Source organism: Podarcis filfolensis (genome assembly GCF_964270895.1).
Source record: "Podarcis filfolensis genome assembly, chromosome: 2".
NCBI classification, from domain to species: Eukaryota; Metazoa; Chordata; class Lepidosauria; order Squamata; family Lacertidae; genus Podarcis; species Podarcis filfolensis.
This window is the reverse complement of record NC_139605.1, coordinates 82,911,006-82,923,756: the sequence shown is the minus strand read 5'-3', so window position 1 is coordinate 82,923,756 and position 12,751 is coordinate 82,911,006. Positions and strand designations below refer to the sequence as shown.

General features: G+C 41.7%; 1 protein-coding gene across 7 annotated transcripts in view; it reads left to right on the top strand.

The window, feature by feature from the left end:
- Positions 1 to 12,751, top strand: part of SHISA6 (shisa family member 6) — a 258,658-nt gene that overhangs the window by 229,807 nt on the left and 16,100 nt on the right. For 5 of the 7 annotated variants that reach the window (XM_083597737.1, XM_083597735.1, XM_083597732.1 and 2 more), the window contains exon 5: positions 1,250 to 1,312. The exons of the other annotated variants lie outside the window; for them this stretch is intronic. In XM_083597737.1, the coding sequence (XP_083453863.1) occupies positions 1,250 to 1,312 (63 nt within the window). The remainder of the gene's footprint in view (positions 1 to 1,249; positions 1,313 to 12,751) is intronic. 7 annotated transcript variants of the gene reach the window in all.

Genomic DNA, 12,751 nt, shown 5'->3' with positions numbered 1-12,751 from the left:
GTGGAATCAGGGAGGTGGTGTGCTAGTCTCTTTGTGGGTGTCTTTTCCTGTGGTTGTTCTATATCTATGTTGTGATACTGTGCTGCCAGGCAGGTGTGGGCCTGGTGTCTTCTTAAACTGTATTGTAAGGAAAGCAACCCATTGTCAGCGCTTAGGACAGGGGTTGAGACTCAGCTGAACCCAGGAGTACTCCCAGAACAGGCCATCTTCACACCACCCAGATGTTGGCAGACATCTTTGTAACGCTGAGCTGGTCTGCCAATGGGCCTGGTACCTGAAGCTAGCTCCCTGTAGAGCACATCCTTGAAGCAATACCACCCAAATGGCAGGTATAAGATTTAACTGGTAGCTTGGAGAAAATTACACAATCCTACCTGGTAAGCCACTGCCACTAACCACGTGCAGCTATATAATTTAAAGCAGCTTCTCTGAGATGCTCGTAACATGTCCACCACAGGCACTTTGTCCCTAAAAATAATGAGTTCTCGCAATCAAATCATAGCCTAAGGCTGCGTAGATGCACTGCCTTTAAAGCACAACTGAAGCACATTTTCCTCCTCAAATAATTCTGTAGCTTATCTCCCACAGGGTTAAAAACTCCCAGGAACCCTTAACAAACTTACAGTGCCCAGAATTCTTTGCGGGGAGGAATGTGCTTTAAAGATGTAGTGTGTGCTATGCATCCCAGATCATGTAGGGCAGCTGCTCACACCTAGGTTTCCTCTTTAAAATGCCCATGGTCAATATGTGGATATCAGGGGTGGGACTAGTCCAGGCTTGTGTTGGGAAAACTAAAGTCCTAATCCTTCTTACAATTAAGCAGTGTATCAATTTTATTAAATGAATGAATGTGTTAATGGCCTACAGAGATATAATACGTGAATATGGCTTATGAATGTCTGCAGTGTGGGCATGTAGAAGCTAAAGACTGCTCAAAAGCAGAGGCTGCCTTCTGCTGAAATCTGTGTCATGGTTTGCTTATGCTTTGGATGTGCTTCTTATTTTGCTGAATATCCCATTTGTGGCCTCAGCACAATGGGTGATGTTATTCATTAACTTGTTTCTCTTGCAACTGAAATTTTAAGAGAATAACATGAAAGACACTTCCGCTTTGTTAAGCATTTTCTTCTCCTTAATCGTGTAGAGATTTCCCATGAATAATGTGAGCTATAATTATTACCTGCAGGTTGGCAGAGCCTTGGCGAGCTGTTCCTAAAAAGGAATCTTATTTTTTTCCATTGAATTTCAGATGACCAAGAGCAAAATTATAACCACCTGATATTAGGCACTACAAACCAGACACCTTCCAATGGTAAGATAATAAACAAGAGAAGATCAAAGTTACTGGTGCTGTATCTTTACTCTTTCTACTGGCATGGAAGCCAAACAAATATCAATAGAGTATTTCATGAGCTGGACTCTCACATGAAAAATATTTATTCTATTGATCATATTGTATTTGGGCCATATTGCTTAACAATGGTCCAGTCCCTCTTATGCAGAAAGGAGAGCATTGTGCTATGTTTCCTGATGTCTAGAAACACAAATGCCTCTCTTTCTTCCTCAGTTGCTGTTGTCAAAGATTGCTTTGATTTGTAGTGTCTTGGGCGTCAAAAGATGCACAGCAAGAGCAAAACCTGCTTGCCCAGATAGGAAAGAAATTTGCTTTGAAGCCATATAATCCACACATGCCAGTGCTCTGCTGATGTTTCAGCGCTCATCATCAATTGTGTTATTTTACTTTATTTACAGCTTTTACAACGTAATCAAAGACAATTTATTTGCTGGCAGCCAGCTGCTTGGGACACAGAGCCTAGAGGTGGGCAGACAGCTTAGCTGCCTCTGCACAGTAGCCATGCTGTCACAAATACACATACACATCAGTTGTGCATGTTGTTTCTTTTAACAAGGTCACCATCCCTTTTCTTTCCAATATTTGGCCGTGCATGCTTTCTGACTCCAGAATGCCAAGTCCTCCCAGTACTTCACTTCCAGGTAACAGCTGTGACCAGCAAACCCATATTCAGTAAGTTGCCATAGTAATTGTGTGGGTTAGTTTTTTAAAAAAAGAAAAAAGCAAATCCCAATCTGGATGGGAGCCAGAGCAGGGTGCACAGCATTAAAGCCCCCTTACCCCGTGCCGGGGTCCCAATCTGTATCAGACCTCCTGTACTTCCATTTTCCTTCTAAAAGCAACACATGCTTTTGTTAATTGCACCAAGGTTGGCATGTCTAGTTTGGCCCTTAGTTGACTTCTTATATAAGGAGGGTCAAGAGATTATTTTTGTTTAATTCTGCTTTTCTAACATAAAGAGCTCAAATCTCTTGAGTCTTTGTATTTTCTTTCCTCTGATGTTTCCTATACAATGCAAGATTGCTTCTCTACCTTGGACCTCTCTCACCACCAGTTCATCTTATCCAGTCTTCAGCTGGTTGCCCACTGAGCTTTTGCAGCTTATTGCTCTTAAGTTTCCTGTGGTGTCTGTTTATAGAGATGGAATGGTGTTTTTGACTATTTCCAACAAATAAAGAATAAAATCATCTACAAAGTCAGAGCACATATCCCCAGACTTTTCTGTTGGCTCCCAGGCAATTTTGTTTTCCTTCACTTCAACAGCATATCAAGCACTCTCTGCCAAAATATTTTGGCCTCAGTTTGCCTGTTACCTGCACCTAGTTCTCTCCCTTGATTATTTGGCGTGTCCCCCCCCCCCCGTTCTTTTGCCACTTCTTCCTTGGTGCCACAAGAGTCACTTTTGCCTTTGCGTGATTTAGGTCTGCAAAAGCACTAATATGCAGTTGTCAATATTAGCTTTTCAGCTTTGTGCAAATACCGCATGAAGACATCTCTATATATTGTTTTCTAGGCATGGCGCCTCCAAGTTGTTCTTTCCCTAGGGCTGTCATTTATAAACTAGCTTTGCCGCTGCATCGTTCCTAGTGAAGAACTCTTGCATACATGAAAGCTGTGCTGCATTTTAAACTGAGGCCTCCATAGCACAATCACTTGCGAGAACAAACAGCCTTGAAAAGGATACCTTGGCACTCTGCTAAATTATCTGTTTTATTGCTCAGTGTTGGCAATTGTCATTCAACAACTAAAATAACAAGTCCTTCTCACTAACACACTAACCCCAATTTTTGTCCTTTCCATTAACCTCAACAAGAGAAGAAATGCCAGCCATAAAACTGTTACGTTATGTCTCTCAGCAAGGCCAAATATTTATGCTATATCAGAAGTAAATTTGGACAAGAGAAAAGCTAAGTTTAAGCATCCTTTTTTTAGAAAAAAGAAGTCAGGTTCAAAAAGACACCTTCCATTGTTGCACTAACACAGAACAGAGGAAATGTAATAAATAAGTGCAAGGATGGGTCAGACACAGAGAAGGTAGTTTTTGCAGCCAATAATCCACAGTGAGGAATAAAGGTTCTGTTCAAAGTTGGGTGGCATATTAACTATGGCACCTGCTCCATGGACAGCAGTGGCTCATGTGGCAGGAGAGAGGCAGAAGTTAGTGGCATCCCCACCACAGCAGTGAGCCAATCAGAACAAGGATGAGATGGGGGAAGTAGCAGCAAGTCAGGAGAACTGTAGATTGCTGGCAGAGGTCTGTAGGTACACTCACACATCAGTGACACCCTAGAAGTCCCCTGATCTCACCACCTCACCCCATCCTTGTCCTGATGAGTGTAGCACTACTGTCTCCAAGATGATGCTGTTGCCTACACACACACACACACACACACTCATGAGTCACTCGCAAACATTGGACCATGCAGTGGACCAATTTTAGACCATCTCAGATTCAAATTAGGTCCTGGTTTTTTCATGCTCATGCATCACTTTAAAACACAGCTTAAACAAAATTTGTACAAATTCCTAGTCTTCCATTCATGTTTCAAATGTGAAATTTTATTCCAGAATTCAAAATACAACAGGCCATTTATAAAAGATTGTCAAATGCTAAATGCCATTGCATGTCAAATGCCAAATACAGCCAAATATTATTACTATAATATGCCCAATAAAACAATGCCAAATTCTGAATATCACTGTGTGCTAGCTGTAAAATATTGTTAAATATCAACTGTTTTATATCAGACATTGAAATAAAATATAATCAGATTCAGGGTGACCTTGGCCCAGTCTCTATGTCTCAGCCTACTTCACAGGATTATGTAAGAATTAAATGGGTGAAAGACAACCATGCTTCTTGCTACCTTGATTTCCTTGCAGAAAAACTAGAATATACATGTTCAACAATTATTCAGATAGTTTTATGTAAACCACAGTTTTAAACAGAAATACAAAACATCTCAGTTTAGCGGGGAAGATACCAGGTGAGTTGTGTGCCTACTCAGTTTGCTGATCAGGTCTGGTCTCTGTGGATGGGCAGTTTCAGGGCTACTGCTCTTCCTTAATGATTCCTTATCTATTAACCAGACTTGGACTGGACAGACCTTCAAATGGAGGACACCTTCAAATAAGAGCACGGTCCTCTGGCACCCCTTTCAAAATAGAGGACTATCTTTGAAGGAGGTTCTGCATCCTTGACCCAAACTGTATGGAGGCTGAGAACAGTGTCTAAAAGAAGACTGCAAGAGTGAGGCCAGGAAGCTCCCACCGAAGCAACCAATGTAAAGACCAGTATTCTGAAGTGTGACAGAACTGGTATCACAATGTACGGTACTTTTGCTGCATTGTGATGCATTTGCACTAAGGATTTAGAACCTTTGTTCAAACTATTTCCTTCTCACGAGCTAGTATTCTAGTGTTTTTGTTCATTCCTTCTGGTGCTTTATGACAGCCTGTGGAATTTTTGTTTGCTTGCAAATAATGCATTCATTTGGATTACCCTTCCTACAGGCCATAGTTCATGATGAGATTTTTGTATTGATGAGTGTTTGCTGTAGGTGAGCAAGTGAGGCATCATCGTACAAACATATTGAATCTAGGTTGTAAGATTAAGATTTCAGGCATGTCCCCACAATCTGATGATGGTGGGGCAACTGAGTCATATAGCGTGGGCTCAGGTAGTGATTGGTTCAACTAAGGCAGGTTTTTCCAGCACAACAACACCTATTAGTATGCAGGGAGCATTCTATCTGCTCAAGTAAAACCCTATTGCAAATATTCGCATGAGCTAAAACTGAAAGGGAAGTCAAACAGAAATGGGTTCTTTGGGGCCTTTCTGTGAATACCCTCCCCATAGCTTGTTTGTCTTCACAACCACAAATCAGTCTCTGAATAGATTCATAGCAAGATCTAGAACACTTTAAATGGCCTCCCCAAAGGCATTAAGGAAATGCACAGCAGAATACCATGCCATTTCAGGGAAACCATTTGGAGCACCGCTTTGAATAGTTCACTAAGGTCAGATCCACACACTGTAATGGTTAAAGAAAATAATTTTAGAGACTATCCAGAAACAGACAATACAGAAAAATTATATTGGCCTCATCTAGAAATCAATGATTTCTTAATAAATTTTGTTGCTGTTGTTTATTACCCACCCTCCACCTTTAAATACATTAAAAGTTGTTTAAAGTAAGTTCCAATCACAAAAATAGGATTGCTGCTAAAAATATGCATATCAAATTTAAAAAGCCACAATAAAGAGGTGTGTCTTCAGCATATGATGAAACTACATAATGGAGATACTAGATGCATATGCATCTGTATTATATGGGAATTTGATCAGAAGCTTGAAGAGCTTCTACAGAGGAGATAAATGGAAATCATGTTACCATAGCATCCCATCTTCCAGCTCAGCCATCAGTAGCCCCAACCTGAGGCTCTGGAACAGAATAATGTACACCAACCTAAATTATGACAGACTCCTGGAGTTAGGAGGAGGAGGAGGAGGAGGAGGAGGAGAAGGAGAAGGAGAAGGAGAAGGAGAAGGAGAAGGAGAAGGAGAAGAAGAAGAAGAAGAAGAAGAAGAAGAAGAAGAAGAGGAGGAGGAGGAGGAGGAGGAGGAGGAGGAGGAGGAGGAGGAGGAGGAGGAGGAAGACCCTATCCATCTGGCTGGGTTTCCCCAGCCACTCTGGGCAGCTTCCAACACATATAACTTTGTAAATCTGTTAGAGCAGTGGTTCCCAATTAGGGTTCCGGGGACCCCTGGGGATTCGCGGAACACACCCCAGCAGTCCGTGGCAGCATCCCCTGCCAGTGACCCACTTATCTTGTTAATTGCACAGTGAAAGCCACAATGATGATACATGGATCACCCAGCCTCTGCTTGAGACCAGGGCCTGCTTGCTGGCAGGGGAAAAACTTGTGAAAGAGTTGCTGGATGGCAAATGAGCTGGGATAAGGCTAAAACCTCTGATACAGTTTCTTGGGGTTCTTGCAATTGGAAAGGGGAGGGAGAGGGAGAGGGAGAGGGGGAGGGAGGGAGGGAGGGAGGGAGAGAGAGAGAGAGAGAGAGAGAGAGAGAGAGAGAGAGAGAGAGAGAGAGAGAGAGAGAGAGAGAGAGAAAGAATATGGCTTGCACCATGGGGCGGATTGACGTGTTTATAATTTTTTAAAATGTAAGTGATCCCTTCCCCTTGCTCTCTACTTTTTAACTGAAAAGAACTAATTGCTTTCAAGAAGTATCACATTTAGAGGACTCTCTCACTGCTTGTAGGTAGCGTTTTCAGTGAATCTTGCCTTAGGAGTTTGAGATTCATGTCTCATCTTGGAAGTCCAACAATTGCTTATTATTATTATTATTATTATTATTATTATTCAGTTGTAGTGGAGCAATGGAGACAAGTTTTTCCTACTGTCTGGGGATAAGCAATTTGTAGTAATATCACAAATTTTATGGTCTGTTTTTTAGTATCACAAATCTTTTGCTTCTTAGGGGACCCCATATTTTCTTCAAAAAATTGCTTTGCACAGGTAACTACCATAATCAGCATTTTCAAAAAATAGGGGGTCCGTGGCTTGGCTTTTGAAAAATACAGGGTCCTCAGTAATTAATTGGGAACCACTCTGTTAGAACATCATGGTCTCCCAGATTTTACAAATCCTCTGCTGTTTAGAAGGTTGCTTGAAAAACTTCTGCTTATGTACCTTCTTCACCCTTACTGCTGTACTCAACTGCTTAGGAAGATCTTCATACAGAAATGCAGTCTTACTAGGTTCAAAATGATGGAGAAGCCTATCTTTAGCCCTGCAGTCTAACGTGAAGAAATTCCTAGCCGTAATCAGCAACCATGTTGCAGAACTCTTGCACTGTTGAACATTATCCCACGGAAGGTGAAAGTGTGGACCAATCTCTCCACACCCCATCCAACAATACTGACTATAATTTGGGTATATTAGGTGAAGGTTTGCAGGGGTAATATACCACCTACTGAGAACTTTGCACTGTGCTTTCTTTATTTGCGTGTTTGATTGATAAGGTTGCAAAAGAGGTCCAGATATAATGCCAATCATCTCCTTCCAAAGAATCACTTAAGTCATTCTCTGTGTCTGCACATAAGATGGGTTGTCATCCCAAAACGGTTTGCTGAGCACTGGATTTTATAAGGACCAATATGAAAAAGTTTGTATTTAATTATGCTGCCCTTGATTTAAATGGGTTTTAACCAATTGCTCAAGCTGATTAATTAGTTAATGTTTGGTGAACTTCTATTATAATTTAGCCTAAATACCAGTTTCCATTCAAAAAGGCAACGTGGTGCGCTTTGCCACAATGCTTTGCAAATAACTATGAGGCCACTGTGGATCCTTGCAGGATTTGTGTGTGCACACGCAGGCATAAGAAGAAGCCTTAACTGTACAAGTCTATATATACATGCTTATTTGGCAGCTCCTAGGTAAGTGAGCCAGTCTTAGCCTGGAAGCTAATTTCAATGGTGGGGAACCTGTGGCCTTCCAGTTGTTGTTGGACTCCAACTTCCAGCAGCCAGTATGCCCAGTGGTCAGACATGATGGGAGTCATGGCCTAGCAGCACCTGGATGGCCACAGGAGGGCCTGGTGCTAAAGGAAGTAGACCACGTGCTCCCAGAGCGTTTCTGCTCTGCCTGGAAATATAAACAAGCAGTGAGAACGTCTTTAGGCAGTATTCAGAATCCAACGCTTCAAGCAGGTCCTCCACCTTTTACATAGGACGAGAGAAGTCTGACTGCTGAGATTTGATTGCACTCAATTTTGTTTGAATGTCTGATGAGAGATGATGGTTAATTAACAAGGGATTGTATTTAATCTGTTCTATGCAGCTGCTGTTACCCTAATTATAATTAGGTCATCCTGGTTTGATCCTGCCTGCCAAGGGGCGAGTGTTTGTGGAAGCAGGAGCAATCACCTGAGGCAGCGCACTTAGCTTCTGAGAGAGAAGCAGCAGCAGCACACTTTCAAAAGATGCATGAGGCCAAAGGGGGCATGACAGCAGGCTTGTGACTCTGCAGACATAGTGGTGTTGTGTGCTTGAGTGAAAATTAACATTTCATTTAAGACAAGGCGTGCACAGCTGTTGAGAGTACAAATGTTCTCCTAAGCATTTATCAGAGACAAATATCAAAACTGTCTACATTTGCTAGGAGGAGGTGTTTGAGTGAACAGATATGTGCATTGTTACTCCAATGAGAGTAACGGTAAGAAGCAAACATACTTTTTGCAGCTATTCCTTGCACTTCCTTTTTCTGTGTTTCAGCTTATGCCAACATAGTAGTGCGCCATGGATGTGTGGTGTGGCAGAGCCATGGTGTTCTCCTCCTTACACGGAGGCACTGCGGCAGACAGGGGAGGTTGTGAGATTGGGGCTGTACAAATATCATTGCCCCCACCTCTTGCCTCTTGCCCCACCACCATTCAGGTAAGTTTCAGTGGTGTCACTGTCGGCAGGACTGATCTGCAGCTCTGCCCCACCACACTAGCTGCTACTGCCAATGTTGGTTCAGGGTAATGTGCACACATGTTGATTGGAATCCCATGTTCCCCCACTTCACTCTTCCCCTTGCATGACTGCAAGGAGGATACCAGAACATTCTGCATCCATTTTCAATTTTCCATAGTTTATCTTGAAACCAAAAGAGCCCCTCCCTCAGTATCAACCACCTTGGGCCTTATAATGGGCATAGGAGACCTTGTTGGGGGTGCCACCACCGGCAACTGCCTGGTTGGTGTTGACTTGTGACAGGGCCTCCTCAGTAGTGGAACGTTCTCCCTGGCGAGGTGCATCTCTCTCCCTCATAGTTAACATTCAGACAGAATGCAAAAAAAATAATAATGCTGTTTACCACAGCATTTGACTGCTACATTATACTGTTCCTGGCAATGTTGAAATTCTGCAGTTGTGAGGATATTTGATTGTTCTAATTTCTTTTTGAAATATATACAGTATTATTGTATTGCTTTTCTGTTTTGTAGCTTTCTGCCCCAGGGATCCTTTGGGATAGAAGTTTAATTAATAAATAAATTAGTCAAAAGCCCTAAACTGTGCTTAATCTTAACTATGGCATATAGGGCAACATGTCTATTTCAGACATTACAGTTTGAAATTAGTTTGTTTCCATAATAAGCTATAGTTAAGCCGTAACTATAGTTTGTCCATGTTTGTGTTGATGCAAAATACAGGAGAATTCCTGGATGCCAAGATCCAAGTTTGGGGCAAAATACTCCTTGGTGAGAGAACCCCAGCAGATATTTAAAGTCAGAAAATATGCAGCAAAGTAAATCATGGAAGTATAGGCTGTTAGACCTTTAAAAGATGCCCTTCTAAGAGAGTTTCCAAAATGTCCCCTTTAAAAGTTTCTTTCCAAAGTTTCCTTCATCCCTCAGCGTTTCATTTTCATTTCACTTTTAATATGTATACCACCTTTCTATTTTCCTATATGCAAGGCAGTTTAGAAGCTGAAGAAACAAAATGTACACCTTTTAACAATCTAATCCAATGCAAGTCGTAATAAAAACGTAACTTTAAAATAAGCAACTTATATCAAATAAAGTAATATTCAACAATCCATTATAATAGAACAGAATAATATTAAATATCAGCAAATAAAAATTAAACAGAAATTCACTCTTTAATAATTACAATAATTTCTAAACTATAATCAATAATAACAACGGCCAGTCACAGTGCATAAAATAACACAATACAAACCGAGAAGCAAAGATGCACAACTTATAGAATTATTATTATTATTTTAATATCCCTGAACTCCTCTCTCAATTGTTTCTGGTGTTCCTAAAGTCATGGTCTGGAAAAAGCTCCTAGGCCTGGAGGGTGGGACAAGGCAGGTGGGAAAAGCCATTGCCTGATGGACAGTAGGAAGTCCCTCCCCTCACAGGCCTTCCTCTGCAGCTCTCTTATGAAGACTCCTAGGCCTGGAGGGTGGGGCAAGGCAGGTGGGGAAAGCCATTGCCTGATGGACAGCAGGAAGTCCCTCCCCTCACAGTCCTTCCTCTACAGCTCCCTTATGAAGGCTCCTAGGCCTGGAGGGTGGGGCAAGGCAGGTGGGAAAAGCCATTGCCAGATGGGCAGCAGCTAGTCTCCCTCCCCTCACCGTTTCCAGCATTGGAAAAGACCACACACTTGGTAAGTTGAAAAATGTTTGTCTTACAAACTCTCCAAAGGGCAGATTCACATGCTTCAGGAAAGTTACACAAACAAGTAAAACTTGGCTTAGTTACAAAATGGTGAAAGTTATAGGAATTCAAGAGCAGCTGGTGAGAGCCACCAGCTCAGTTCTCTTCACATGCTGAATTTCTCAGGTAGAGTGGAGAATACAATAGCTTTGGTTACCTATTGCCTCCCAAGGTAATAGGTAATAGGAAGTGACACTTTGGACATAACAATAAACTGGTTAGTTTAAAAATGCAAGTGTTTCCACTCTCTTCCTCACAGCCAATACCAGAGAAGGGGAAGGTTGTTGGGAGCTGATAAGTCCAGGCATGTTCAGGAAAAAGGCAGGGAACTGGCTTTCTATGTTTTTTCATATGGAAGAGTATCCAGACTTGTATCTCTCCCCCCTCCCCATGCATATGGTAATCGTTTCAGTGGAATAACTGTCTAACTGCAGTATTAGAAGTATTTCAATTTAGGTCCTTCCCAGAAGGTAAGAAAACGATTCCTCATTTCATAACATGCCCTGCAGCAATTTGTTACAAATGTGCCTGTTTTTGTTTAAGATGCCATTTGCTTAGAAATGCTTGAAAATCAGTAGCATCCGAGGAAGTGTACAGTATATCTCATGCCTCTGCAAGCAGTTATGAAAGGAAATGACAAAATTGCATGGTTTCTAATGTACAGTGAATGAATAAAAGAAGCAGAGCGTTTCCCCCTGAAATGTTCAGGTGGTACTGAAAAAGTCAAAGGGAAAGAAATGCCTCACCAAACCCATGCAAATTTATATAGCAGTTTCTTTTTAGAGGTGTCTATAATACTTCAGTTGTGGGTGAAGCTGAACTCTCACATTAGAGACTTCTATCAAGTAATCCTGCCTACATACTAAATTTGGCATTTCAATGCCTGCGAGGGTGAGGGAACCTGAAGTGTGATGAGTCATGTCACACATTTTTGTTTACTGGACATTATGGGGGAGAGCAATGAGAAAGATACGCTATTGGATTGGCCACCTTCCACTAAATTACATTTTTTGACATGGTAGAATCACCACCAAGTGATTCGTGCTGGGCATCATTTTCATGTGGTAAATAAATCCCATGGATTGGCTGTGCTTTCAGAATAAATGTTTGTTGAGGGCAAATGGCACTTCATCATGCAAATTTTAACACACTGTTCAGAATGCAAGATCTGGGCTGTAGAAGAACATGTGTTCCATTTGTTTCCTTTTTGTGTGTGTGCAAGGAGAACAAAGGTATTCTTATAGATTTATAGGTGCTAGAATTTAATTAAGATTTATGGGTGTCAAAGCTAATTTCCTTGGAGGAACTAACCAGACTCAAGTGTCCATTTGGGCTAGTAAGGCGTGTGATAGACCCACTGATAAGCCTCTGTTATTAGCACATATAAAAGCTTGTGTATTGGACTTTGTAATCATAGCCAAATCAATGAGTGTTGATGAAGTCAAGCAAACTTCTTTGTGAGGTGACCACCTGGGAGGATTAACCAATATGAGTTCAAAGCATCAAAGGAAATAGGTGTTAGAATGCAAATAAAAATTTTTAAAAATTGAATCCTCCCTTTCTCTGTAGATAAAGGGGCTTAGGGGTTTTTTTAAAGGAGGTTTTATTAAATATTCTTGGGTTACAAAAGTACATACATCATCTCTGTTCACAGATCGTAAAGTCCTTTCTACAGATCAGTTATATTTGATGTGAGACTTTAATGTTGTAGTCAGTAGAAGGTTGGAGGAGAAGAGAGGTGGGGATGGAGAGCGTGGGAAAGAGGGGGGGATTAGTAAACTTTCATTCTCTTACATTATGTCTGTGCAAGGTTTTTGTGTCACTGTCACATGGGTAGGTTTTCTTTCTATTCATTTATTAGTTTTCATTGGCGGTGAGAGAGATTGGGGGCCCAGGGCATGGTTAGGTGCCTTCAGTTGGCTGCAGTGAGTTTTGTTTGCATGTGTGAGGGGGAGGGGTTGTTGGGTCGAGTTATCCACATTGATTTGTGTGCTGTCAGTGGGTTCTCATTGATGTCTTGTTTGGCTGTGTGTAATAAAGGAAGGTGTGGGAGTTATGTAACCAGGAGGCAGAGAGGAGCAGTTGAGCTGAGATGTGCCCTGCAGAGCACGAGGCTGCGGAGAAAGGATGTTGATGCTGTTACTATGGAGTAAGCTAGCATATTT